The sequence below is a fragment of the Mustela erminea genome, chromosome 9 (genome assembly GCF_009829155.1).
Source record: "Mustela erminea isolate mMusErm1 chromosome 9, mMusErm1.Pri, whole genome shotgun sequence".
In the NCBI taxonomy this organism is placed as follows: Eukaryota; Metazoa; Chordata; class Mammalia; order Carnivora; family Mustelidae; genus Mustela; species Mustela erminea.
In genome coordinates this window covers 20136071-20163675 of record NC_045622.1, presented here as the reverse complement: position 1 = coordinate 20163675, position 27605 = coordinate 20136071, and the positions used below count along the sequence as shown (strand labels likewise).

At 54.0% G+C, this 27605-nt stretch overlaps 3 protein-coding genes across 4 annotated transcripts; 2 read left to right on the top strand and 1 right to left on the bottom strand.

Annotated features, from left to right (window-relative positions):
- The first annotated feature begins 1830 nt into the window (after positions 1-1830).
- ESAM (endothelial cell adhesion molecule) lies at positions 1831-10251 on the top strand. 2 transcript variants are annotated; one of them, XM_032359696.1, is made up of 7 exons: positions 1831-1998; positions 5509-5621; positions 6733-6934; positions 7138-7293; positions 8676-8798; positions 9072-9198; positions 9437-10251. In XM_032359696.1, the coding sequence occupies exons 1-7, from the start codon at positions 1929-1931 to the stop codon at positions 9750-9752; spliced, it is 1107 nt and encodes a 368-aa protein (XP_032215587.1). In that variant the 5' UTR covers positions 1831-1928; the 3' UTR covers positions 9753-10251. The 2 variants fall into 2 exon arrangements, with proteins under 2 accessions (XP_032215587.1, XP_032215584.1); XM_032359693.1 differs by having other exon boundaries at positions 5509-5696.
- Positions 10252-11198: 947 nt separating this feature from the next.
- Positions 11199-16184, top strand: VSIG2 (V-set and immunoglobulin domain containing 2). Its single transcript, XM_032359697.1, has 7 exons — positions 11199-11490; positions 12056-12219; positions 12831-13038; positions 13840-13998; positions 14921-15040; positions 15156-15300; positions 15999-16184. The coding sequence occupies exons 1-7, from the start codon at positions 11430-11432 to the stop codon at positions 16129-16131; spliced, it is 990 nt and encodes a 329-aa protein (XP_032215588.1). The 5' UTR covers positions 11199-11429; the 3' UTR covers positions 16132-16184.
- Positions 16185-16448: 264 nt separating this feature from the next.
- Positions 16449-23146, bottom strand: NRGN (neurogranin). The gene is made up of 4 exons (XM_032359699.1): positions 22952-23146; positions 17936-18162; positions 17661-17678; positions 16449-17258 (listed from the first exon to the last, which is right to left on the bottom strand). Exons 1-2 carry the CDS (start codon positions 22964-22966, stop codon positions 17941-17943), a joined length of 237 nt encoding a protein of 78 aa, XP_032215590.1. The 5' UTR covers positions 22967-23146; the 3' UTR covers positions 16449-17258; positions 17661-17678; positions 17936-17940.
- Positions 23147-27605: the final 4459 nt, after the last annotated feature.

The following is a 27605-nucleotide window of genomic DNA, read 5'->3' as shown; positions in this document are numbered from 1 at the left end:
TAGATGCTTCGGCGTTCTTGGGATACAACCAAGAGACTTGGTACTACCTTTCTTGGAAGGAGTTACCGATTTGGTGTAACTTAACCCTAGTCTGGAAATGAAGGAGGAATGTTTACTGGAGGTGGTTTGAAGCATAAACTAAAGGAAAATTTGAGTGTGACAGAATAGAAAAACTAAACCAACAGCCCCCAAGTACACACACACACACACACACCCTCTCTCTCTCTCCTTGACAATCCAAGTTTGCAGGCCCTTGCATAAGGGTATGAGATTAGCAGTTATCTGTTTCTGTTGCCTTTGCTGCCTCTCAGCTGCCAAGTATTGGATTCCAGGGTTGCATGAGCGGTCTAGTGTTTGCATAGGTATTTCTCGAAGCCACTGCATGGCAGGTATTTGAAGAGCAGTCAGGCAAGTCACACGAGGCAGAGGCATCCGACAGGGTGTGTGGGGCAACTCTGTAGAAAAAGACGTTCCACGCAGGCGCCCGGACCACACCCGGTGTTAAAACAGAGCGGGACTGTGTGGAATAAATGGAATCGGAGGCCTGGCTGCTTTTCTTCCCTGTCAACTGCCACCCAGAGCAGGCAGCGCCAAGAATTGGTTGTTATGCTTTCTGCCGCCGGTGACCTTTGCTCGGTGGTTAAGCTGTGCCCCAATGTTTGAAGCATCTGTATTTGGGCTGTTGGACTGAGAAGCAAGAACAGGTGCGAGCCCGGCTGTGGCGGAGCTGCGGCCGCCAGAGGGCGCAGAGGTGCCTTTGGACCAACTGGAGGTGGGGGGGTGCGGGGGAGACGGTTAAATTAAATTCACAGCGAACGAGAGCTGGTCCCGGGAATTAAAGGATCAGAGCCGGCCTGACGACGGATGGGGGCAGCGAAGATACGGGGATAAAGAAACGGGGGGCTTTGTCGGGTCTTTCTTCCCACAGCCGCCCCCACCTCCCCAATTAGCATAAGGCCCATAAGCCATTCTTTTCGCTGGGAGCCGGGCTCCTGTTGCCTCAGTTTCCTGCTTAGCTCCTGGGGCTTTCTTAAGCCGGTCCTTTCCCTGCTTGGGAGCTGAGACACAAGACCCAGTGACCTGGGGCCTGGGTTTTAGGGAGTTTCCGAGGACGTGCTGAGAGCCCCTCTCCGCCGCCCGCAGGTGCAGACGGTCCCCGCACGACCCGGCCGGCGCGGCTCTCGGCCTTCCCCGGAGCAGACAGTGGGGGCCCCTGCGGGGCTGGGCGGAGGCGGGCTGGGCCGCATCTCTTCCCCGTCCGGTTCCGGAGAACCGGGCCCCCTCCCGCCGCTCCGCCCCACAGCCTGCGGAAGCCCAGTGGCTCTGGGACAAGGCAGCCCCCTTCTTCCTCCATCAGGGAGGCCGCCCCGCTTAGGCGGAGGACGCGGTACCCCCAAGCTCGGAGCGGTGGCCAGAGTCTCGGCCGGCTCAGGTGTCAGAGGTGCGGGCGGCTCCTGGACGTCCAAACCTCCCTCGGTTCCCCGTCTTTCCCCCACCCCCGCGGCGGAGGGGGAAGGGTATGGCCCCAGTGTGGGAGTTCAGGCCCCTTCCCTTTTCCCCTGGCCCCCCGGCCGGCTGTGGGGGCACCGAGACTTACCGGACCCCACCCTGCGTCCTACCAGGGTGGAGGCCGCGAGATCCGGCCGTCGGAGCGCGGGAGCCGCCCCCCCCCGCCCCGGTGACGGGTCACCCGCACGCCCCGCCCGGGAAGACCGCGACCTCTCCGCCCCCTCGAACGCCCCGCCCCCCCGTCCCCGTCGGTCCCCACCCCGCAGCCGGGACACACGCGCACAGATTCTGGCTAGAGCCGCCCTCGGTGTCAGTGGCCCGACTCCTGCGCCCGCCCCAGCTGCCTACCCGCCTCAGCACCTGTCGCTCGGTGTGTCCCGGAGCCGGCGCCCCTTACTCCGTCGGGGCCAGGGAGTGCCATGGTTTCCCTGCCCAGGCCCCCTGCGACCAGCTTGCTGCGGTTTTTGTTCCTGGGGCTGAGTACCCTCGGTGAGTGAAACGTGCTCCGGGAGGGAACTTGAGCCGGGTAATGGGATGAATCCGACCCTGAGGAAGGTGGTCTTGGGCACGATGAAGGAACTGGATGGATGGGGCCACCCCCCTCTGACTCTTGCCCTCCTCCCCCACACTCCCTCCCCCCTCTACCCACCCAGGGCATCACTGGCTGGGGTTGACTTCTATCTCCACTGTGTCCCGACAACTACCACTTTGGGTGTGGACTCTGCCCGGTTGGAGAGAGGGTCAGGGCATCTGTGTGGGTAGACCTCTCTGGGAGTTGTGCGAACCATTCCTCACCAGCACTCCCCACCTCCACCCAGCAGGGCCAGATGAACTGAGCGGCTAGATGAGACACAGGCTAAAGAGCTTAAGGACTTAACTCCAGCCCCCTTATGTCCCCCACCCCACACAGGAGCTGATATGTAAGAACCCCAGGAATCCCCTGGATCCCAGGCTTGGCAAACGCACTTCACATCAATTCCCCAGTCCAGATCCTCCCTCTCCCCCCTCCAGCTTCCTGCCCTGGGAATAAAGGGAGGTGCCCCAAAAGTTTGACCGTGAGGTCACTTGGGACACAGGAAACGGGGGAGGGGTTTGAATGCCTAAAGGAGCAGAATTGTGACACCCCCCCCCCATGAGGTCCACCACCCCCATTGGTTCCCAGAGCTAAACGGACAAAGGAAATAGAGAGAAGTTTCCTCAAAGAGTCAGAGAAGAAGGGCGCTTCCTTGGAGCAAGTGCTCAAGGAGTGCTGAAGGCTTCCAGGAGCTCTCAGGAGCTGGGGATGGTCCATTGTGACATCTGAAGAGTAAGGGCCCAGCAAGAACTAAACCCATTGTAAGCGTCTTCCTCTGGGGCTGTCTTGCCATCTCTTTACAAGGATCTCCTGAAGGGTGAAGGGTGAGTTTGTCAAGGTCAAATTTAACTCATTTCACTCAGGTTGGAAGTCACAGATACAGAGAGACAGAGTGAAATTCATCCACAGTGATGGGGACAGAGACAGGGACCAGCTAACTCTCACCCATGCCCCCTTTAGCCTGATTTGTGCTGCAAAGAGTGTTGGGGCATGAAGTGATTAGGGTCTCTAGACAAAGAGGACTCCGAGCAGCGCACCCGCCACACCAAAGCCTGGACAGATTTCTGTCCCTGTAGGCTCCGTGGGCTTGCTCCGGATCCCTTCACTTCTTGGCTGCCTTCTCCCAAAGGCAACCTCAGCACCCCTTTCCCTTCTGCATTCTATCCCCAACTCCCCCATCTCTCTGCTGGGGCTTTTGCCAAGCAAGGGAGAAAAGTCCCAGTTCCTTGCTTGGACAGTGTCTGCACCTCTCCTGCAACTTCTCCTTTTCCTATCCTAACTCTGGCCCTCAGTTTTCACAAGGACAGCCCAGGCCCAACCTCCCTACCAGGCGGTCCAGGGGCTTGCTGACCTCCACCAGCCACTCAAGAGTTAACTGGCACTAGGGCCCAGGGCCCTGAGGGCAGGCACCAGCTCTGCTGGACTCCGAGGCACTGGGCTGTCAGGGAGGCCCGGCAGCTCCACGCTCCTCGGTGGCTCTGCGCTGGCTGCTGCCCCTGGGGCGTGAGAAGCCCGCGGGGGGAGTTTCTCAGAGAAAAGGAGACTAAAAATAGTAGCCTCGGGGAGCAGGCCCATTTTTTGTGCTTCTTTGGGCCTTGCCGGCTCCATCACTCCGGTCTCGGAGTGGGCCAGAAGGGTCCCTTTCTTGGCCTGTTCCTGTGTCCTTCACTCGGACCCAACCACTCGGTTGTCCTCTGCCTGTGGTACCGCGGACCCTGCCAGCGAAAAGGGGCTTCTGCTCCCGTTGACACCCAGGCCTGAGGGTGCCCTAGTTTCAGCTCTTAGTTTCCCACTGGGGCATAGGACAGGGAGCATTTGCCCAGACCCCAGTGTGTCCATCACTAGCTCTTTTACCGCCGCCACCTTTCCCAGTGAAAAAAGGTCAATGCAGGACCTGGGGGAGGTCGCTGGGGGCACCTGCGGCGAAGGAAGCTCGAGCGTCTCCCGGGCCCCAGGCAGGTTTCCCGACGGGAACTGTTTGCGGCCTCTCGGGAGTGCGCTGCAGAAAGGCCGGGGGAGATTCGGCACCGCCCGCAGGCCTCCTGTAGTCCTGGCCTCCCGAGACCCGCGTGCGGGCCAGGTCCGCTTGGGTCCCCAGGGGGGAGTCGGACTCCTTGAGGCAGAGTTTGTTTTCTCCTGTAGAGCCTCCGGTCCAGCGGCGCCCCGGTCATTGTCTTCTGGCTTATCACCGGGCACAAGTTTCCTGCCCAGCCCGCAGGGACCCGCCAGGAAATGGATAGGGGGGTGCTGCGAAAGCCAAGGAATAGGGGTGGGGGTTCTGGAAAGACGCGCAGGCGGAAAGCGGTGGGGGTGGCTCGCATCCTGGCCGGATCCGCGCCGGGGCCCTTAGGGGCCTGCAGCCCGGCTCCAGGAGGGCGGAAAACCCAGCCTGCTTGCGGCCTCTGTCCGCGCCTTGGCCGCCTGGTCATCACGCGGAGATGGCGTCTGAGACTCAGAGTGCGGAGGCCAGGGGCTACGGTGGCTAGCCTCCTGGGGCCTGGCCGGTACAAGCCCAAGGTTATTCCTCCCAAGGGCTTAGGATTCCGCTGCTCCATTGCCTCTCTGAAGGGCAAAAAGTGAATGTTTCTGGACCTCATCAGCAAGCACTGGTTCCACTGTCCTCTTCTCGAAACCGACACCCCGGTCCACCTCCTGAACGCCAAACACACGCAGATTTGTACTTGACTGCCAGGGGGCCTTCGTTCGTGTTCCAGTTCTGCCCGGGATTTCCTACGACATCATAGGACCCTCCCAGATCGCCTGGACCCCCAAAGGGCCCCTTTCTGGGCCTCCTTTCCCAGGGCAGGCCCTGGGTCGGGACGCAGCGGGAGGCGGGGGAGCGCGGCAGTCAGTCGGTCGGCTGGAGCGCTGGGCGGCTCCAGTCTCTCTCTCGGAGCTGTTAGTTCAGAAGGAGCCGCGGGTTAATCGCTAATCCGGCGGCCTCCCAACCCCCTGCACCCGTCGGGTTGAGAAGCAGGAGCGGGGAACGCTTGCGATCCTGACCAGCGTCGCTACGCCCTCTTGGCTCCCTCCCGGGGGAAATTGAGGGAGCAAGTGGGCTACGTAGAGTGAAGATTAAAAGTATTCAACACGCCCTTCCTCTTAGAGATCTTCCTCTCCCCTCGCCGTGGAAATCAGCCCCCTCTTCTTGGTGCTCTGAAATCTGCTCCTCTGGATACAAATAAATGCACAGAAATGGGTCCCTACCCCTGTTAGGAACCCACAGGCAGGCCGAGATTACGGATAATACGTTCTGATGAAAGCAGGACACTAGGTCAGCAGTCCCTGGGCCTCGAGGCTCGAGGCCTACAGAGGTGGGACTCTGCCGGAGTCTTCCTCTTCCCCCGCTGCACTGGGCAAGATCCGCAGGTGGAGGAGCCAGGAGCCCGTCCTCCGAGCTCATGCCTCTGTGCTCTTGTCCCCAGCCTCTCCCTCACAGGCCCAGCTGGAGCTCCACGTGCCCTCTGGCCTCACCAGGTTGAAGGCAGTGGAAGGATCAGAAGTGGTGCTCCCAGCGTGGTACACCGTGCAAGGACAGGTATCTTCCTCCCAGCGGTGGGAGTTGCTCACGGTGATGTGGTTCTTGGAGCAAGAAGGGAAGGATCTGAACCAGGTGAGGGAGGGCTGCATCTCAACTGGAGGCTACATGCTGTGGCTGAGCGTGGGGAAGAGGTGGCCAGAGCGGGAGGGTTGGCCAGGGGTGGGGGATGGGGAAGGAATATTCAGGAAAAAGTAAGGTCCTCCTCACCAGCTCAATTTTTGCTCTGACCTTGGAGGCCCCCAAAGAATTTTCTTTTCCCCAACTTACCCTAGAAATCCAGGACACAAAACACAGGAAAGTGGAAAGGCATTTTGCTTTGCTTCGGGGGAGGGGCAGCGAGAATTGGGGTTTGAGGACCAGGGAAGGGTTAAGGCAAGTTTCTCACAACTTGAAAAAGCTGAGCATCTTCCTATTTTCACCTTCTTTGTGCTTCTGGGCGCTGTCACAGGCCACTTCTCTTCCCGAATCCGTCCCACTGCCCCACAGGGGCAGTCTCCTTTCCCAACCTTACATCTATCCTCTTTCCTGATATCAGACTTCTTCTCAGAGGTTATTTACCCGGAAGCCAATGAAACTTCATTTTCAGAGCTCCTCATTTGCTTGGGATCTCCCAAGGCTCTGGAAAGTATTTTCTAGAGGTCATTTGATAAATAGGAGTACATATGAGAGAAATCTAGATTGCAGGGGTACATCCAGGGTTTCACAGAGCCTGAATTTATACATGGGGAAGGGGGGACATCTTCAAGAAGAAGATGATAAAAAGATTTAAAAAAAATCTTTGACCTACCCCCTGTAATCTAAGTTTCTTTCATAAATACCTTCTGTTTACATTATCCCTCACCCATCATACCACCTTTCTAAACACCCCAAGAGGGAAATGAAGAGACAAAGCATACGGGATCAAGAACTGTCCTGGGGAAGAGGACCCAGGGGCAGGGAGAGAGAGGGGAGAGAGACAGTGGGGGAATGGGGAGCTGGGACAGGTTAGAGGAGGTGAGTGCAGGGGAGAAGCACTTGAAGACTGCCAGTTTTGGGGAGGGGGGATTAGCTGAACCTGTGAGCACAGGGCACACACGGAATAACGGGGAGGCATTGTGTCCCACACCAGGTGCTGGCATACATCAGTGGGACCACGTCAAGCAAAAATGGGGTATCCCTGGTCTACTCCATGCCTTCCCAGAACGTGTCACTGCGGCTGCAGGACCTCCAGGAGAAAGACTCTGGGTCCTACCGCTGCTCTGTGAATGTGCAAGACCACCAAGGCATCAAAAGGAGCCACAGCAGCAAAACTTTAGAACTCAGTGTGCTGGGTGAGTGAGAAGCACACACTTGGCAACACCTTCCCCAGCCCCACGGGAGCCCAGGCAGGTCTGTCTCCCAAAGGCTGAGTGTAAACCTTAGAGGAGGCAGACAGAGTGACAGAAGGGGGGGGGGGGCGGCGGTGTTTGTGGGTGGGTGGGAGGGATCTGTTTGTCCCCTGGGGTTGAGCTTTTAACCTGTCTCCCTGCTTCAGTTCCTCCAGCTCCTCCATCCTGTGGTCTCCTGGGTGTGCCCCGTGTGGGGACCAATGTGACCCTGAGCTGCCAGTCCCCGAGGAGTAAGCCAGCTGCCCAGTACCAGTGGGAGAGGGCACCCCCATCCGCCCAGGTTTTCTTTGCACCAGCTTTAGGTGAGGGAACTTGAGACTGGCTGGGGGAGGGAAAGATGAGAGGCACCAGAGGGACTGGGGTGAAAGGGGAGGTCGTGCTGCAAAATTCTGGGCTGAAGGAGGGAGTGGGGAGAAGGGATGGAAAAAGAGGGCCCAGCAGGTGCAGGCTCTGTGTTGGGGGCTTTCACACGCTGTATACTTGTGTCACTGAAGAGGCTCTTGAGCTAGATAATCTGCATTAAAATTCCAGCTCTGTCGTGTACTAGCTGTACTTGGCTCTGTGCTTCCATTTGTAAAACGGGATGTCATAGCCCTGATTTGAACCCACTAATTATAAAAAATGTTTTGGGACAACTGGGACATTTTCAATATGGATAATTAGATAATTATTATTAGGTATTAGATAATTCCGTTAAAGGATTATTAACTTAGCAGATGTGGCCGTGGTATTATAGTTATGTAGTCGATGCCCTTATTTGGGGGGGACTCATGGTGAGCATTTATATTTAAGTGTCTCACAAAAAGAGGGAAATGAAGTAAGTATAGCAAAATGTTAGCAAGCTACATTGGTATGTGGAATTTCATTTTGTCCCTCTTTCTACTTTTCATTTGATCATTTTTATAATAAAAATTATTTGTATTTTTTAAAAGATTTTATTTATTTATTTGACAGAGAGATAGAGAGCACAAGTAGGCAGAGGAGCAGGGAGAGGGAGAGGGAGAAGCAGACTCTCTGCTAATCAGGGAGCCCCATGAGGGACTAGATCCCAGACCCTTGGGATCATGGTCTGAGCCGAAGGCAGCTGCTTGACTGACTGAGCCACCCAGGTGCCACAAAAATCATTTGTATTTTTTAAATAGTGCTCAAGTTCACAGGTTTGTTGTGAAATTTTCGCAAGTTAGTTCAGGTAAGAAACTTAGTCTCTGACATAGAGTAAGTGGCCAATAAACTTTAACTGTAATAATGATTATTTCATATAATCCTTTCAACACCATCAAGGAGGTCATATTACCCCTTTTACAGATCAAAAAGTTGGGACCCAGGGATAGCAAGTAACCTGTTTAAAGTCACATGTCCAATTCTGGACGGCAGGTTTTCTGATTCCTAGCCTACTGTGTTCTTTCTCCCACACCGCCAATCGGAAATAAAAGCAAACATGGTGGTTGGGTTTTTCTGGGCACCAGTTCCTCTTGGATGCTTTTTAGATATCAATCAGGACACTGACCTGTGGAAATGGGGAGGGTCATCGAGTTAGCAGCATGATGGTTGTCACAACTTTTACCACTGTGAGGGAACAGACAGATGAGTCTCCCAGAGAGTCAGAGAGGACATTCCAGAAGGGACAGAATTTTTTCCAGTGGGAAAAAGGGTCCCTGGACTGATGGCCCAATTGTGTCCGCAGATGCCATCCGTGGATCCTTAAGCCTCACAAACCTTTCCAGTCCCATGTCTGGAGTCTATATCTGCAGGGCCCACAATGAGGTGGGCAGTGCCCAGTGCAATGTGACCTTGGAAGTGAGCACAGGTCAGTGAGGGGTAAGTGTGGTTAAGGAGAAGATTGGACACTGGTGGGGGTGGGGTTGCAAGAGGAGAGGAAGCCTCCTGCTGAGGCCTCTCACTGTTAACAGGACAAAGAGCTTGTCCTGGTCAATGTTTCTACAAATGTCTGGTCGCTGCATTTTCTGCTTGACAGGAAGAAGAAAAATATGTTTATGGCCGCAGTGGGGTAGAGGGATTGGAGGGGGTGGGGACCAGTGTCTACCCTGGATGTCTGCCCCTGACACCAAGGCTTTTCCAGGGCCAGGGCCTACGGTTGTTGCTGGAGCTGTTGTGGGCACTCTGGTTGGACTGGGGCTGCTGGCTGGGCTGGTCCTCTTGTACCAACGCCGAAGCAAGGCCCTAGAGGAGCCGGCCAATGATATCAAGTAAGTGTGTCTGGTCTCTGCCTCAGTGGAGTTCTCCTAGCTTCCCTTGGCTGGGAGTTCAGGCCGCTGTCATCTAAGGGAAAGGTGGGCAGTGACTGAAACTTCATTCCATTGGGGGAATTTTAAGGGAGGGGAGAGTGAAAAGGTGTCTGAGCAGGGAATAAGACAAAGCAGGTAGAAATCCTCCCTTCTTCCCCCCTCCAGCTTCTGACCTCTTAATCACTTCTTTGATCACTAGGGAGGACGCCACTGCTCCCCGGACCCTGCCTTGGCCCAAGGGCTCAGACACAATCTCCAAGAACGGGACCCTTTCCTCTGTCACCTCAGCACGAGCCCTCCGGCACCCCCAAGGTCCTCCCAGGCCTGGTGCACTGACCCCCACGCTCAGCCTCTCCAGTCAGGTCCTGCCCTCACCCAGGTTGCCCAGGACAGATGGGGCCCAACCTCAGCCAATATCCCCCAGCCCCGGTGGAGTCTCTTCCTCCGCTCTGAGCCGCATGGGTGCTGTCCCTGTAATGGTGCCCGCCCAGAGTCAGGCTGGGTCTCTGGTGTGATGGTCCAGCCACTTATTACCCAAGCCATCTGGTTTCTCTCCTTCCTGTAAGGGTCAGCCCTAGCTCAGAGGCTTGAGTCTTGGGGGACCACCTTCCAGACCCCCAGTCCTCCACCCACATCTTTCTCTACTATGGGAAAACTGAGTCTCAGTTAAGATCCAAACATCAGGAGGTAGAAGAAGAGGAAGTGGACCTCAGATTAGGAAGAGCGCCCACCCCCTTCCCCAGTCCTCCCTATGACTGCAGGGAACGCTGGTCTGGGTGAGGACTGCTGGCCAGTGAGTCCTCCAGGCCCCCTCCATCTGTACTCCTCCATATCTAACAGCACCGTCACTCCCACTTCAGCTCCCTGCATTCATATAACCTGTCCTGCTGTCTTGGTTGGGTTTTGTTGGGACAGGGGATAGGGAAGGTATTTTTTTAAACTAACTTGAAATGTGTGTTTTTGTTTTTATTTTGCAAATTTCAATAAAGATGCATTGTGTTTGTATGAAAAGTACCAGTCGAGTCATATTGCCTTTTCAAACCCTGGAGGGCTTTTCCACACAACTTCCTGGAACAGCTCTTCTAGAGTCATTAAAAGGGTCATTTGTGGGGGCGCCTGGGTGGTGCCACCGGTTGAGGCTCAGATCCTGATCTCAGGGTTGTGATCTCAGGGTCCTGAGATCGAGCTCCAGAGTCTGCCAGGGATTTTCTCTTCCTCTCCCTCTGCCCCTCCTGCTCGTTCTCTATCTAAAACAAATAAATCTTAAAAATAAATAAAAGGGTCATTAGCTCTCAGGTATCATGGGGAAGGCCCCAAAAGTCTGAGGCCAGGAAGACCCTAACCCACTCGGAGCAGGAAAGGGTTGAAACCTGGTCCCCTTCCTGCTAAGGGTGTTCACAGACTTGGGGTGTCGGTGCTCTTAATCTCCAGCTTCCTCTTAAGGGTAGGAGGGAGAAACCTGACTTGTTCCTCCCTCTTCCAGACCACTGAGTCCTTAACATACACATCTTGCCCTCCAGTGCAGTGAGGGAAAGCTGGACATAGGACAGGATGTAGGCCTGTGCTCCAATTCTGCCACGCCTGTCCTGCCAAGGGTGGGGTCTCCTCCAAGACTCAGTTTCTCTGCCCAGACAAGGAGTGCCGAGACAGGGAGTGGGGAGGTGGCTGTGGTTTCCATGGAGACTCCTACCTCAGCAAGCCTGATAAAGGTGCCAAAGAAGCATCTCAGACAAAAGAAGGGCTAGGAAGGATAAGAATCTCTGAAGGGGTCAGAAAGGGTCTTCTGCCTGGGCTCATGCTCTGGAACACCAAAGTAGTGATGTCCATTTGCCAACTCAGGTTATTAAAATGCCTCCCTCTTCTTGCGGGGCCACTCTCTTTTTACAGATCACTCCAGATCTGATCCTTTCCCATGAGGTGCCCACCCAAGCCCTGCTCTTTTCCCCGGGACCTGACAGTTTCAGAAACAGGGGGGAAGAGGAAGGAAGAAGGGAGTGAGGCTAGGATGATTCCAGTATTGGGGCTGGAGGAGGGAGGAGCATTTCCTTACCTGAGGGCAGGCCTCTCCCCTTGTTTGCTCTGAGATAGCCAGTCTGGCGGCTGCCCTGCACGAGGAGGCTGCCCTTTGGGCGCTGCCTTCCCTCACCCAGACCCAGACGCCCAGACCGACCCCCAGACAGCTGGACTCGGTCATGGCCTGGCTTCCGGGGCCCATCCTCTGCCGGGCCCTGCTGGGCTTCGTCTGCCTGGGCGGTGAGGAGGCAGGGGGCGGGGGTGGGGCCGGGGGTGGGAGGTTGGGGGGTGCTGAGCTGGGGGCAGAGGCCTGGCCTCCCGGCTGCGGGTGGGGAGCCGGCTCAGTCCCGCGGGGCGGGCCAGGGGTGCTGCCGGCGGGATGGGGAGAGGGCCTCGAAGGCCGGGCAGGCGGGTGAAAGACACAGTCACGAAAACCTGCGGGCAAGTCCGGCCTCCCCGGCAGGGTTTAACCACCACCGGACTATTGTTTTCCTTTCCCTGACAAACACACCCTCATACCTGGCCCAGTCTCGGTCCTTTTACCCACAAAAACCCTGCCTAGATGTGTGCTCCTCCCTCCGGAAACCTCAGGTTTCGAGAAGGGAGTGATTGAGGGCCGGGAGCTGAGCTCCGGAGGAGGGAGGGAGGCCCCCCTACCCAACCCTGGGCCTTGGAACCCGCATGTTGCGCCGGACCTCCACACCCCCCCGGGATTTGGAGCCGGGCCTCCACTCCACCCCAGCCCCGGGCCTGGCTCCGCTCGAGCGCTTCTCCCGCCGGCCTCCCGTCCCTCTTCGTCCCCCAGGCCTCGGGCTAGCCGTGGAGGTGAAGGTCCCCGCCGAACCCCTGAGCACCCCCGCGGGCAAGACCGCAGAGCTGACCTGCAGCTACAGCACGTCGGTGGGAGACAACTTCGCCCTGGAGTGGAGCTTTGTGCAGGCTGGGAAGCCCATCTCTGAGTCCCATCCCGTGAGCTGAGAGCGGTGGCGCTGGAGTGGGGGTGGCTGGGAGAGGCTGGAACAGAGGGCCCACCCAGGATGAGGGTGCTGGTCAGAGAGGCTGGGTTTGGGGATCAGCAAACCCAGGATGCTTGGATGAAAAAAATGAGTGGTCTCTTTCTAGATGTTCTTAGGACCACAGTCTGCATGACTCCAAATCCCATATATGGCTCTGTATATCCAACCTCTCTCCCTCTCTCCCCTAACTCCTACAAGCAACTCTCCTATCCCTGTTTCGGTTAATAAGCCCACTGACACTCAGCTTTGGGGATTGTTAGTAAGATCAAATGATGTCCCTTCCAGGAATGTTTGCGTTAATCCACTCCCCCGGCCCCCCAATCCCTGCAAATTGAGACCCATGCTTAGCTGAAAGCAGTAAAACTAGTTCATTTAGCACTTGGGGAGGGATGGTATTTGGGAACAGATAGATCTTGCTTGTTCTGGCTTCAGAGCATTAGCTTCCCTGTCTGGTATAAAAAGAGGGGCCCCTAATACCTTCTTATACCTGCTTTCGAAAAAGGACTGAGGAGTTGACACCAGGCAGAAAAAAACCACGTTTGTGTGTCTTCTGCTTCTCCCCAGATTCTGTACTTCACCAATGGCCATCTGTATCCAACTGGTTCTAAGGCAAAGAGGGCCAGCCTACTTCAGAACCCCCCCACAGGAGGGGTAGCCACCCTGAAACTGACTGATGTCAACCCCTCAGACACCGGAACCTACCTCTGCCAAGTTAACAACCCTCCAGATTTCTACACCAATGGGTTGGGGCTAATCAACCTTACTGTGCTTGGTAAGGCAGGCTGGGGACCCAGCAGCCACCCATGTACCCTGAAAGATTGCACTGGTCCGGCTAAGTCCTCCCTGCCCCCCAAACTCCCGATTTCTACCCCAAGCACACACTGCACTGGGGACCCCAAGGGGAAATACCTCCTTCCCAAAGTCCTCCATCCTCCACAAAGATGGAGGAAGAAGACTCCTCCCTCAGTTCTTAGTCACAAAAGATTCAAGAGAAAGCCTTTCTCATATATAGATCTGAGTTATGCCCCCCAATAACCCTATCTTTGGGGGGACATCCCATTTGTAGCTCAGATTCTGTTTCTCCTTATGTCAGTGGCAGAGAAAGGGAGTGGCCATGAAAGGAAAAAGGGCCCCTGTTACTAGGCACCAACCTTCTGTGCAGAGTTTCCAGCTCACTCCAACCCAGAACCTGCTCAGAGATGAGCAGACAGGAACTATTAAAGAGTCTGGGGATGTCTAGATGGAAAAGTGAGAACTTAGGAGGTGTGTTACAACTGCTTTCAAGTATCTGGAGGCTTGTCCTATGGAGGAGAGATTTTTCATTTCTCTTTGTGAGCAGAAATTGGGACCAAATGGGTAGATATTACATTAACACAGATTCTTGCTCAACATGAGGAAGAATTTTCTAACAATCAGAATTTCCAGTAGTGGCAATCATTTCCTGGGGAAATGTGGAATGTGGACAGAAGTGGACTACTATTTGGTGGGAGTGCCAGAGCAGAAAATCTAGCACTTAATGGGGAGGCAGGGAAGAGCTAAAAGACGGCTAAGGTACTTTCTTTGATTTTTGCAGTGCCCCCTAGTAGTCCGTTGTGCAGTAAGAGTGGTCAGACCTCTGTGGGGGGCTCTGCTGCACTGAAATGCAGCTCTTCCCAGGGAGCCCCCCGGCCAGTGTACAACTGGGTACACCTTGGATCTTCCCCTACACCTTCTCCTGGCAGCATGATGCAAGGTAAGGGCCTGGGGCACCGGGCAAGAGGGGACTGAGGTCCTGGGCAAATCTGATCTCTAAACCCCATATCTCCTCATTTCTCAGTTCTGTGCCTGTGGGTCCGAGACAGACGGCTGTACCTTTCCCTCTTCTTTCCTGGTGTCTGTATTGTTCCCTCCTATCTGTCTTCCTGCCATCTGTAGCTCTGTGCTCCTGGAAGCATTTCTCGTTACATGCACTCCTGGGATGTTGGAAGACAGTGGAAGGTGAGGGGGGTCTTTTATGATTCCCACTTTTGAGGATTTCTTAAGGGTCGTGGATCACTACCAAGCTTCCCAGAGAGGAAGCTGAGGCAGAGTAGCGAGGACTGGCTTGAATCATTTAGTCAGTGTCTTGGGAGGAACCAGAGAAATGGGTAAGAGCCTTGGCTTCTCAGCCTTCTCATGCTTGTTCCAGTGCCCTGTCCCTTACCCCAGCCCCAGCACACTCCTTTATCAATACAGAGAGCCCCCCCAGATCATCTGGTGTGTGTTCTGCCTTCTAAAGGGAGGGTAAGCAGCTTAGTGAAACATTTGGGGGAGCTTTGGGCCACCCCAGAAGATACCGTTTCTAGCAATCAAGCCTTCCCTCCATCCCAGTCAGGAACCTGCCATCAGCCAGTAAGCATCTCACTCCGATTCCATGAATGTGCCCTCTCCCTCTCCCCTGAAAAGGCAGCTTTGCAGGGTGGAAAGAACACAGAAGTGGCAGTGGCTTTGGCACTTCCTTTCTGGGTCGCCTCAAATGATTACTTTCCTTCTCAGAGCCACCGTCCCCCCTAATAAAGGAGATTAGTCCCTTCCTGACAGGATTGTGGTAAGGATGAAATGAAATATGCTTTCATCATAGTAGGCGCTCCCTGTGAGTTGAATGAATGATGGAACCCTTCCTCTTTACCCTCCAGATGAGGTGTCTGGCCAGCTCATTCTCACCAATCTCTCCCTGACCAATTCTGGAACCTACCGCTGTGTGGCCACCAACCAGATGGGCAGTGCGTCCTGTGAGCTGACCCTCTCTGTGACTGGTAGGGGATGCTGGGCAGAGGTCTGGCTGGCAGGCCCAGGCTGGGAAGGCTGCATGAGACATCTGAGCAGGGGCAAGGAAGGTCTGCTCCTCTGAGTTCCTTGTGTCCCCTTTAGACCCATCCAAAGGCCGAATGGCTGGGGCTGTGATTGGGGTGCTCCTGGGTGTGCTGTTCCTGTCAGTCGCTGTGTTCTGCCTGATAAAGTTCCAGAAAGAGAGGAGGAAGAAACCCAAGGAGACATATGGGGGTAGTGACATTCGGTGAGCAGGAGGGTTGGGCGGGGGAGGGGTGTCACAGAAAAGGGGAAAAGGAGAAAAGGGCTTGGGTTATGAGTAGGTGACTTCAGCCCTCAAACTCTGACATCTTTCAGGCTGTTTGGGGGTAAGGAGTGCTGCTCAGCTCTGGGATTTGGTGGTGGGGGTGGCAGGTACAGCAAGTGCACTTGCGTGTGAGCAAGGCACAGGGTGGAGGACTTGGTTCATGGCTTCCCTCACCCTCCTCATACTTAAAAGAATTTTCAGTTTTTAAGGCCTTTTCGTATACATATACAAGAGTTGCGTTTGTCCTGAGACTTCAACTGAGTTTAGTTCTGTGTGGGTAAAGCTGCCTTGGTCACCCATGTGAGCGGTCAGTCGTGGGGTCCAGAAGAGGGCTCAGAGCAATATTTCACCACGTGTGGTCTTCAGATTATCTGGACAAAAAACACCAGGGGCTTCTTAAACATTCAGATTCTGGCTACTTCCTATATCCCTCCTGAAGCAGTGTGTGTGTGTGTGTGTGTGTGTGTGTGTGTGTGTATTCCCGCGCACACGTGATGGGGCATGGAATCTTCATTTCAACCCAAATTCCACAGATGATTGTCATGCACAGTAAAAATCTCAAGTCTTTAGGATAGAGAATTGGTGGGGGTCCCTTGAGGGATACCCCCAGCCTTCACTAAAAAATTTTCTTCTATCAGGGAGGATGCCACTGCGCCTGGGATTTCTGAGCAAACATCCGTGAGAGCTGATTCTAGCAAAGGGCTCCTGGAGAGGCCCCCCTCTGCCAACAGTGTGACGACCACCAAGTCCAAGCTCCCTATGGTTGTCTGATCACCGCCTCATCCTTGCGGAGGAGTATCAAGAATTAAAGCCTTTGGGCACCATATTGTCTCGCTCCTCTTTCTGCCGGCACAGCAAATTCCTCTAGGCGGCACAAAGAATATCACCAGTAGAAGAAGGAATGGGCTTGGAGTCCTAGAGGAGATGCTGTAGGTGGGAAGTCTGGTTGGCTCCAAGAAAGCAGGTTTTTAACAAGGTCCTCTTCCCCTATTCTCCCCCTCCTCGCCTCAAATTTCAAGTGAAATTTGCTCAAGCTTCAGGTGATGGCCTTGTGCACCCAAACTCCCTTCCCTCCGGCACCCTCTGAATACTTGGACATTCCTCTTTATTGTTCACATTCCAACCCAGCACGGTCACATGCACACACGGAGATAAAAATCCTTCGGGCCACAGCCCCAGGAGCCCGGCGGGGGCGGGGCTAGCGGGGCGGGGGCGGGGCCGCGGCAGACTCCTCCTACCGAGCCTCCCAGGCGATTGGCGTTTGCATAAACAACAGGAGAGCTGGAGAGGGGAAGCAGATTACAGGCAGGCGTGGGCTCGGGTGCGAAATAGGTACTTGGTACTTTCCCTCACGATCGGAACAGGAGGTATTTAACACCATAAAAACCCTCTTTCCCTCTCTCCTCACCCCAGAGCCAAAGTTCTGGGGCTAGGCTGGGGCGCGAACAGCACGGACACGCAGAGCGCCCCCTTTATCTGAGTACAGAACGAAAGGACTTTTCTTTCTTTCTTTTTTTTTTTTTTTAAAGTGTACTTGGGCGACGCTTAGGGCGCCCTCCGCAGTGCGCGCAGGGAAGTGCACGGAGGCTGCGGAGGCAGAGCTGCATGCGGGGTGCGGTCAGAGGTGGGCGAGAAGCAAAAGAAGGAAGATAAGAGAGCGCGGCGTTTGGGGCTAGGGTGGGAAGGAAGGGCGAATAGGGACCATATTAGACTGGAGGGCTAACTAAAAGGGCACGGACTTAGCGACTCCTCGACGGAGCCTGCCTGGGAGAGGGGGTCTCTGGGGACGCAGGGAGGGCTCCTGAAGCTGGCAGGCTGGTGGGAAGGAGAGGATCACAAACACTGCAGGGAAGTCTCGTCACTGCGAAGGGGACGCGGCATCCATCTCTCCTCGGCAACTGAGGACAGAGAAGGTCTGAGCACCTGCCCTCCCCGCGACTTCCTCTCCCCCTTCCTTCTCCCTTCCTGAACCAGGACACCGGGGCGGCGAGCGCCAGGGGGCCCTGGTCACCCAGAACCCCCACGCGAGCCACTGAGCCAAAACAAGCCCGCGGCCAGTGCGTGTGTGCGCCGCACTGTGTTTATAGCCTCAGGCCGAGTTTGTGCAGCCAAACGCGGGTGGCTGCGTTTCTGTGTTGGTCCAGGTGTGTCCCTGTCGCAGCCTCAGGCGTCCTGATGTATCAGAAAACCCGCAGGCTGGGAGGGGGTGAGGGCGGACAGAGGGAAGGGTGGGGGATTTGGTCCTTTCCTCTCCCCGCCAACCTCAGGCCTCCCACCCGCTTCCGAGTCGTATTCATTACCTTTGAAAATGCTCAGTTCTTCGTCCAGGGCGGGGCCGAAGGGAGGGAGGAGAGAGAGGAACAGGTGAGCTCTCGGGACCCGCAGCGCCCTCAGCCTCCTCCCGGCCACCCACCCTAGGTCTCGGATGTGAGTCCCCCCACCCTTAGCTTTCTCTCCACCCCGCAGCCCGCCCGGAGTCTTCGGGTTCCTTCGTGGGGGAACCGGGGCCGCTCTCAGCAGGCCCCAGGCTTGGGAAGGGGGGAACCTGCCGCCCGCCGCTCCCTGCCCGCCTCACCTGGTCTAGTCTCCGCTGGGGCCGCCGCCCGCGCCTCCCCGGGCGCCCCCAGCTCCGCCCGTTCCCCCGTGGCCCGGGCCCTTCCGGCCGCGCTCTCCACTCTTTATCTTCTTCCGCGCCATGTGGCCCCGGAAACTCGCCTGGATTTTGGCAGCGGCTGCGTTGGCGCCAGGATCGTCCAGCGGGATGTCTAGGATGTCGTCGTCCGGCTTGGAGCACGCGCTCTCCTGGGGGCGGGGCAGGGGGGTACTCGTGGGGTGACTGGGCTGAGACCCCGCGAGGGTGGGATAGGAGTAGAGCCGTGAGGGGCCCGGGATGAGGGGGAGCCCCCTCGCGCGAGTGGGAAGCGCAGAGAGGGGAGCTGCGGATGTGGAGAAATAGCTGAGCAAGGGCCATGCACGCTGCTCTGTGTGTGTGTGTGTGTGTCCCCATTCTGGAGAGAGGCAAGCAAAAAGTTAGGGTCAGGGTCAGGTGAACAGCTGGGTTTCCAACTCGGGAAAGAGTCGTGCACGGTGGAATGGGGTACAAGACAGCCAAATAGCCCTAAGTGAGGGAAGGGTCCATCACCATCCGCTGAGCTGGAGAGCAGCGGAGCTGATGGAGGATGGGCTGGGAGGAGCAAAGTAAACAGCGGCAGGGACTCCTGGACGTGGCTGCTCCTCCCACGTCCTTAGAGGGTGCCTCCAGCTCGGAAGGGCCCCTTCTGAGTCCAGGATTCCCTGGGACAGGGTGTAGAAGGATCAGGCCAGTCCCTTCCCTAGCTAAGATCACATCAGGGCTCAAAGCTGGAATTAGGGTGAAGGTGGGGCTAAGCCCTGGTAAGTCAGCCTCCCTCCATCTAGGGCTAGAGGCCGGGAGACTGCTTTGCCAGTGATTCTTCCTTTTCCAGTGCTCCCCTGGAGGTACTCAAACAGCAGAGAGGAGGTGGTCTGGAAGAAGCTACAGAGAAAAGGCTTCACTCCAAAAAAGGACAAAGGAAAGATAAGGAGGAGCAAGAAGCCCTTGGTGTTGTGTGCTCCAGAAGAAAGGCGTTATGACAATAGCTATCCATTAAGTACTTCTCTTGTTCCAGGCACAGTAACACAATGTTTTACAGACATTATTTTATTTAGTCCCGGCAAAGCTATGACGCACCTTGTATTGTCATCCTAGCTAATAAAACTGATGATTCAAGTGTTCATAAACCTTGCTTGAAGTCGTACAGATAGTTACTAGTGGACCTAAGATTCTGACCCTTGCATGTCAGAGTCCAGAGTATATCTTCAACCCCTATTCGGTGGGATAAACAAAGGCAGTCAAGAAAATGAGCCAAACTCTTCCTCTTGTTACCTAATGCTTTCTTGTCTTAGCTCCTTCACTTGCAATCAAAATCATCATATCTACTCTATGGGTTGTGAGGAAGAATAAACAGCATGATATACATCCACTGTCTGGCACAATCTAGTTGCTCAATAAATGGTAGCGATTATGATGATTCTTTTAATCAATAAGTTGATATGAAATAGTTGTTTCTGTTGGCCAAAAAAACCCCCAAAATTCAATTTCATATGGATCAGCCTATAATAATCATATCCACCCCCAGTCTTCAGGTTTCTGTTTCCCACAGCCTACCCTAGCTGAGACAAGCAAAGGTTAGGGACTTGATGGTATTGATTTTAGAGGTAAGGCTCTGGAATGGAGAGGGCCTCAGTCTCTGAGCCCCTTTCTTGCTTAATATTATGCAAAGCACTAATGTGGGTTGGGATGTAGATGGTTACTATGGAGTTAAAAAGGCATTTCTCTTTTGATCTGACCCTCTGGTTTCTGGGCATTGTCTTTAGCCCCCCCCACCCCCACCCCCACCCAAGGACTTCTACTGCTTTAAAAATCATACTTCACAATGCTGAACTTCACAGTTCTGCCATTTGTGCTCAAGATGCCCACAACTGATTTAAATGCAGTTAAACAGAGTTATTAAGAGCCAATATGGTTGTAGACAGGATTGGCATTCTTTTTGTCTTCTGCAGGTCTAGCTCTCTCTCTTTCTCTCTCTCTGATCTCTTATTCTCCATCTGTAATCAGAAACAACTCTTTCGAGTTCCCTGATTCTCAGAGCTCACGTCTCTCTTGGAATATCCTTAGGGAACAGTGATTTAAAACCAACCAACCAACCCATCCCTGGCCCACCTATCCTTGGCCAGCAGCTAGGGAGGAAGGGGTGTCTTCCCCAACCACGCTGTGGCCAACCTGCTGTCTCTACCCACCTCAGCCAGATCCAGAATGGAAACCTGGAACAACAGGCAGAGCTACCCAACACACAGCTCCTCCCCCAGAGCCGCTCCTTCTCCCTCCAGCTTAATTCTCAGGGCAGAGCTGCTAAGTGGCCTGTCCACAGGCAGAGCCAGAGAGAGAATAAATGGAATCCAGGAAGGGTCTCGGCTCTGGGCTGGTGCCTTCCAAAGCCTGAGAGCTCCGTATGAACCAGAGGTGAGAATGTGCTCTAGAGGGTCAAACAGGAACCATGACTTCTGGTCCCAAGTGGGCATACCACTTCACCTCGGGGAGAGGGGGGGGTCTCAGTTTCTTCACCTGCAACTGGAACTTGGCCTAGAGGGATAAATCCTTTAGGTCCTCAATCCTAGAGGCCTTAAGAATTATCCCTGCCTGGGTGCCTGCATGGCTCGTGGCTCCGTCAGTTAAGCATCTGCCTTTGGCTTAGGTCATGATCCTGGAGTCCCAGGACTGAGACCTGCATAGGGCTCATTGCTCAGTGGGGAGTCTGCTTCTCCCTCTGCTCCTCACCTCATTCTTGCATTATCTCTCTCTCAAATAAATAAATAAAGAAAATCTTTTAAGAAAATTATCCCTGCCTATTGCTTACTATAAGCTAGGCCCTATGCTTTGCATACATTACCTCACTTAATCCCCACTTCAGAGATCAAAAACAGCCTCAGAGACATTTTGTAACTTAACCAAGGCCACAGAGCTAACTAATTGGGATGGGATTCAGAAGCCTCAGGGCAGGTAATTATTTCTAGGAGTTCAGCTAGACCAAGTCAACCAGACTCAGTAAAAGAAAGGAGTGGGATCCAAAAAAATGTCTCTTTGCTTTTCATATTAGGTGAGTGGAGGGAAGTCATATATATGTGACTGTGTAAATCAGCAACTGGTACATTTGAATCAGCAGCTCTGCGTCTTAAAAAAAAGAAAAAAAAACAACTGTTTTATTCTCATTTCTGTTTGAGCCTCCTTACCAAGGGACAAGAAGGAAATAAGGCAGGATTAAGTGTTTACCATACACCAGGTCAGATGGTCAGCAAGGAGAGCCCCAGAATGAAAGATAAAGAGGGCTCTGCTTTGGGGTAACTGGCTGGCTCATGCAAGAGGGGGTTGACATTGAGGGGGTTGGGCATAGAGCTTACTTTAAAAAAAAAAAAAAAAAAAAGACAGTCCTGCCTCTAGACCCCAGATGCACTCTGTTCTCTGCGTGTCCCAGGTCCCTTCCAGCTCTCAGTCCACCTCCACAGAATGGGGATGGGGTAGGAAGAGGCTCAGTCCCAGCCTTGTACCAGCTCTCTGCCCCGGCCATCTGCCCCTGCACCTCTTCTCTTTTTTCTTATCTCCCCCGCCCCACACAATCTGACCATGGTGCTATCTCTTGCTTAGTCTTTTAGCCCTGCAGATCTGGGACAGGGTCTCACAGGGTTGTTTTGATGATTAAATATAAAGTCAGACACATGGTAAACAATCACAAATTGACCAATATTATTGATGTTAATGAATCAAAATCATAATAACAACCACAATGATTCACCTCTAAGTTCTTTCTGCCTCTTGGTACCCAGACATAGGGAAGTTTCACCTCTTATAAACTGGGTTATTCTTTCCTTCCAAACCCCACTTTTTTTTTTTTTAAGATTTTATTTATTTATTTGACAGAGAGAGATCACAAGTAGGCAGAGAGGCAGACAGAGAGAGAGGGGGAAGCAGGCTCCCTGCTGAGCAAAGATCCCAGGATCCTGAGATCATGAACTAAGCCAAAGGCAGAGGCTTAACCCATTGAGCCACCCAGGCGCCCCCTCACTTTTTTTTTTTTTTCTTTTGTAAGCCATAAGGTGGAGGGTGGGGAGCAGGTAAAGTCATAACCTCTGGTATCTTTAGCTGGGTTGACTGAATGACAAAGAATGCAAGGACTTTGGAGTAGCCTTTCTCCATATGTAGGGGCTAAAAATAAATAGTAATTAAAATTAAAAATAAACACATTTGATATATGTATGATCACTGTACTCCTCTAGTGTGCAAGGAGCCAGGTCCTGGGCCAGGCGCTCTCATACCCAAGTCACCTTAACAGCAACCTACTTTGGCATCAGGCACTCGCAGCATCCAGGTCTCCGTGTGGGCGCTGACAAATTGCAGACACTTCCTTGCCTCGCCAGCAGGGCTCTCTCGCGGTCACTTCACCCAGCCCCCTCCGGGGCTAGAAGGCGTTGGGGGACGGGCCAAGCCCTCCCCAGAACCACACTGACTAGGCTCTCTGCTGTCCATCATCAGTCCTAAGCTAACCAATATGAACTGACTGTCCCCCCAACCTCCCGCCTTGCGCTGTACAGTGCACGAGGGTCACGGAGATCATCCTGTCTGCCCACCCACGGTGGCGGCAGTGGGATGGGGAATGGATGAAGGCGAAAGCTAGGGGAAAGGAGACCGAAAGGAGTCGCCGCAGCTTCGCTACAGTTTACAGCGTCTCTCTGGGGGAAGTTCCTCTTCTCGTCTAACCTGCAGCTTCGCAGCTGCGGAGCCCTGCAGAGTCCCCGGTCCAACCTGGACTGCCTGGCGGATGGGCGTCCAGACGCCCCCGCGAGTTAGGGAGCATTTTTCCTAGGGCTTCCAAGTCAGGCTGGTACCTTCCACCACCCACCACCACCACTTCAGCACCCTCAAATGCACTTCCATCCCTTACTCTCCCTCTAGGGGGTTCTTGGGAGCCCCTTGCCCCAGATCAAGCTGAGTGCCGGTCCCCCCGGCCCTCTAACTTACGGTGCAGCAGTCCATGCTGGTGTTGGGGGTCCTTGGCTGGGGTACAGGCTGGCGCAGGGCGGGGGTGGGGTCTGTGTGGTGCTGGGTGGGGACTCTGGGGCCTTGGGGTGCCCGCTGACCAGCGCCGAAGAAGCTGCTCTGCTCTCGGGTCCTCTCTCCCGCGCTCCGCTCCGCTCGCGAATGTAACCTGAGCCCTTCGGTGGAGAAGCCAATCAGGAGAAGCCTCGGGCAGGGCGGGCGGGGATTCTGCAGGGAGGACCACGCCCCCTCCCTGCTCCCTCCGCCTCGCTCCCGCTCCTGCCCCAACCCCTCCGCCTACACACTTCCATCCATTCCTCCTACACACCCCAGCCTCCCAAATTCAACCCCCTTGTTTGCTGAGGCGGCAGACTGCCAGGCAGATGTACGCCGCCGCAGGCAGAAGGAGGCCCCGACATCCCGGGCACAAACACACTCACATCTGGGCACAACACCCCTCCCACCCATATGTGGAAAACCACGCACCCCTCACCCATCTCCCCACATTTCCACAACTTAGAGTCCCAAATATGGCTCCCTCTAACTCCTTCCCCCCTCACCCCCGCCAGTCCTCAAAGAAAAGCCCCCTAAGACGTGCGTTTAAGAAGTCCCATCCTCGCTCTGCTAGGGAATCAAGAAAGCTGTCAGTACAGAACCTGAGGGTGAGTACACATTAAACACAAAAGCTCACAAGCCCCACATGTGCATAGGTGGCCCTGCCCGGCTGGCTAAACCGCGCACTGCTACATCCAGACTCTACAGATACGACCTGAAAAAAATAACTGTATAGATCTTGTACACACACTGTGCAGATAAATGCAGACGGTGCGCCGCCTACACAGGTGGGTAATCACCCTACCTGCTATGTCCCCATTACCTATTATCTAACTATCTATCTACCATCTATCTAATGTATGTATTTATGCATAGATACTAACTTGGGAGAGATACCCTTCCTTCCCACTCCGCAGACCAGAATCTCCCTAATGTCTTTTTAAAAATTAATTTATTTTAGAAATAGAGAGAGGCAAAAAGAGAGAGAGAGAGAGAGAGCAAGGGTGGGGAGGAACAGAGGGAGAGGGACAAGCCTACTGCTTGCTAAGGGGGGGGTGGGGCCCCGATGTGGGGCTGATCCCATCACCCCAGTTCATGACCTGAGCCAAAACTAAGAGTCCCTTGCTCAACCTGCTGAGCCACGCAGGCAACCCTCCCTAACCTTGATCCATTGCTTCAAAATAAAACATAAAACTGGCCACTCTCACCTTGTCCCTGGGAAGAAGAAAAATACCTGAAACCCTAAGTATTGGGAAATACGAAAAAATCGTTGTCTTTTGGGGTCCATGGTGGAGGAAGGATGTGGGCTTTGTGAGAGGCTGGAAAAGGGAGATATGGGACAGGCATGGTGGAGCAGCAGCATCTGTGGTGACCAGGGCCCCCCAGCCTGTCAGGGTGTAAGAGCTGGCTGCATGCTGTGTTAAGTGGATAGGGTAGGCCACATCTGAGGAAAATAGAGTCTCTGTCAGCTAAGGTCCCAGAAGAGGGAAGGCTGCTCAGGCAGGCTGAGCAAGGAGGAGCAGAGCAGAAACAGAGCAAGGAGGGGACAGTGTCCTGTGGCTCTGCTTGGGACAGGAGATCCTGAAAGAGCACTGCAGTGAAGCCACAGCCCCTGGCCAGTCACAGCATGGCTGTTGCATGCTTCCTTCCTACCTGACTGGGCTACAGGCTTTGCTTGGCAAAGGGAAAATGAGTGGGAGGGAAATTCTGGTGGCCACTCATGGTGGGAACAGGGTTAGTCAGCTTGGTCCCCCAAATTGGGCTGGATGCTGGCTGGGATTCCAGGGCTTGGGGTATCGGGGTGTCTCTCCCAGCATGTTTGGGACCCACCCACCCTTGTAACTGAAAATCTGTTCCCCAATCTGTCTCTGGCACATGCTCTATCCCCCCCACCTCCACCAAATGGCAGGATGTCCTGGGAACTCAGCCCCTTGCCTAAATGAGGGGCACATCTGGGGCCTTAGCTTATGCCAGTTCCTGTTGGACTTCAAATCTAGAATCCAGAGGCGAAAAGGAAGGAGGAAATTGGGGACAGAATGGATATCAGGCCTGGACTCTGCTTTTCTCTTCCCAAATTAGAGCTGAGGAATTCGGGATTTAGCGAGTTTGCAGTAAAGTCTCCCAAGTTGCTAGGCAACATCCCTCTGCAGGCTGCGCTGCCTCTGGGCCCTTCTTCCTGCTGGTCAGAGCTGAAGGGGGGGGTTCTCTTTACAACATGCACCCCTAAACTCCCACACAGGCAGCACAGCCCTTCCCTCTTCCTAAAAGCCGCCCTTGTGTGGGGTGAGGGCGTCTCTGAACACTGGCGGGCCCATGGGAGAGCAGAAATGGCAACTGTCAGTTCTATCCTCAAAACAAGCATTTCAGCAACAGCCCACTTGAGGCGCCCACGCAGAACTGGCCACTGAGCTTGCCGTGGGGGATGGGCAGTCTCCAAGGTAAGGAAAAGGTAGACAGAGAGGAAGGCAGAGACGGGAATCAGAAGACAGACACAACTCAAATAATCCAGAGGAAGAAGCAGCTACATGTACAGCCTCATTTAAATGACACACGCGCGGACCCAGAGGCACAGAAACAAGCCCTGCTCACATAACCACAGAGACACAAACTGTGGGCCCATTGCCACCCACTGATATCCAAAGATATGCATGACAGTGGACCCCTTTGCCATCATGTATCAAGGGCATGCTTGAGGCTTTCTTGGTGAGGACCTCCTCTTTTGGACTAGGTGCTGAGGGTTCGCCAGCAAGTTGGGCTGGGTGGAATTCTGAGCCCCTGCTCAAATAGATGAGCAAGGAGAAAGGACAGGAGCTGTGTGGAATGTCTGGGTCTGGTTGCTTTAAGGAGCAGGCTGCCTCCCTCTGCAAAGCTCAGGAGCTTGGCAGAGGAGTACCAGATGACACTCCCCTTGAGGGACTAGACTATCTGCCTGGCTGAGGACCTGGGTGCCAAGGTCATCTTTTGGAGGGTCCCCTTTAACCAGCTGGACTTGAGCCCTGTAGCTGTCCACCGTGCTTCTTCGAATTTCATAAACTCTGCGGCCCCCACAGTTACTGAAGGAGAGGAACTGGCAGCCTGGAAAGGAGGTGAACTCTGGAGGGCCAGGTTAGAGAGGGAACCTGGGCATGTAGGGGAGGGGGGCTGCATCCATCAAGGAGCATGGCAGGGGAGGGGCACAAAGTCAAAGCCAAGGCCAGCAGAGGAAGAGATTTGAGACAAAAGAAAAGATAAGGGATGGATTAGTGGGAAGATTCTGGGGTCCAATACGGTTCCATCTGGGGACAGATGGTGGGGGATTTGGAGAGAGTTGGTCCTCGTAAGCAGAGAGAAAAGCCAAGGCACATGGCAAGCTATTTGCCAATACTTGCGGCTTCCCTTCCTTGGAGTGGGCATTTTCTGAACATAACATCCCAGCTCAAGCCCACAGAGGCACTCCATGATAAGATGGGGGTGGAAAGTCGGAGGCCGATGCCTCTGGTGGAGCTGATCTGGGGGTTTCTTAGGTCAGGATTTCACCCATTTGAATGGAGGGGGTGGGGGTAGCAGGAAATTCAGTTTTCTCTGCAAATATTTCAGCTTTTGCTGTAGTAGTATTTTTAGCAACTTGGTTGGCAGAGGAGGAGCCCGGGTACATTTTTAAAGGGGCCTCTGCCAGACTGGAGGCCTCCTCCCACCGTTACCCCACCCATCCTAAAGGAGGGGAGAAGAAAGCACCATGGATGGCTTAAGGGGTGCATTCAAATCGGGGTTGCTGGGCATTCGCTGACCCTTGAGTGCTCCTCACCTAGAGTTGGTAGCAATCATCAGCAGTATCACTATCATAAGTAGCATTACCCAGAAAAGAAAATACTTCTTAAAACTTCTGTTGTGTGTGGGGGACTCCTAGGGACACAACAGAGAGGGTTTAAGATACTTGGAAAGACAGCAGAAGGATCCAGCACTCCTGAGGGTCCTGTGTTGTGTTCACCACATCAGCTCCGCGCTTCCATTTCATTCTTAAAACAAACTTGTGACTTCAGCCGTATGTTTCCTATTTACAGAGGGAGGAGCAAAAAGGCTGAAGAACTTGCCCAAGCTTATATCGTCATTCAAGGGAAAACTCTAGATCAAAACTCATGAGCAGAATAATAATTATTCTATATTGGAATAGAGCTTTCCAAAGTGCTACCAAATTCACGATTTAATTTGGTGCTCATGAGAACTGCATGGGAAAGTATTGGTATTTTTAACCCCTTCTCCTGAGGACAAAGTAAGGCCTAGAGAGGCTAAATGACTTATCTAGAATTAGCCCTCAGGTGAATTGCAGAACGAGGGCTAAAATCAGGAGTTCTAATTTTGAAATCTGTGTTTTGACCTCTAAGCTGCTCTGTGCAACACCTAGACCTTGCAGTGGGCTCCTGGGAGTGGGCGCTATAGTGGTTAGCAAATCAGACATAGTCTCTTCTCTCTTGGCTCCAACAGTCTGATGATGAAAGTACATATGTATATGTGTGTGTGTATATATAGATATAGACGTGTATATGTATCTACTTGTGTATATATATGAGATAAATTTAAGTAATAAATAGTAGATGCCAAATGA

Bases quoted from the DNA above. Each gene is read 5' to 3' on its own strand.
- ESAM (XM_032359693.1), top strand. From the start codon at position 1,929: ATGGTTTCCCTGCCCAGGCCCCCTGCGACCAGCTTGCTGCGGTTTTTG. The intron at 7,294-8,675 runs GTGAGGGAACTT...TTGTGTCCGCAG, and splicing joins TTTCTTTGCACCAGCTTTAG to ATGCCATCCGTGGATCCTTA. The intron at 9,199-9,436 runs GTAAGTGTGTCT...TTTGATCACTAG, and splicing joins GAGCCGGCCAATGATATCAA to GGAGGACGCCACTGCTCCCC.
- VSIG2 (XM_032359697.1), top strand. From the start codon at position 11,430: ATGGCCTGGCTTCCGGGGCCCATCCTCTGCCGGGCCCTGCTGGGCTTC. The intron at 12,220-12,830 runs GTGAGCTGAGAG...GCTTCTCCCCAG, and splicing joins CCATCTCTGAGTCCCATCCC to ATTCTGTACTTCACCAATGG. The intron at 13,039-13,839 runs GTAAGGCAGGCT...TGATTTTTGCAG, and splicing joins AATCAACCTTACTGTGCTTG to TGCCCCCTAGTAGTCCGTTG.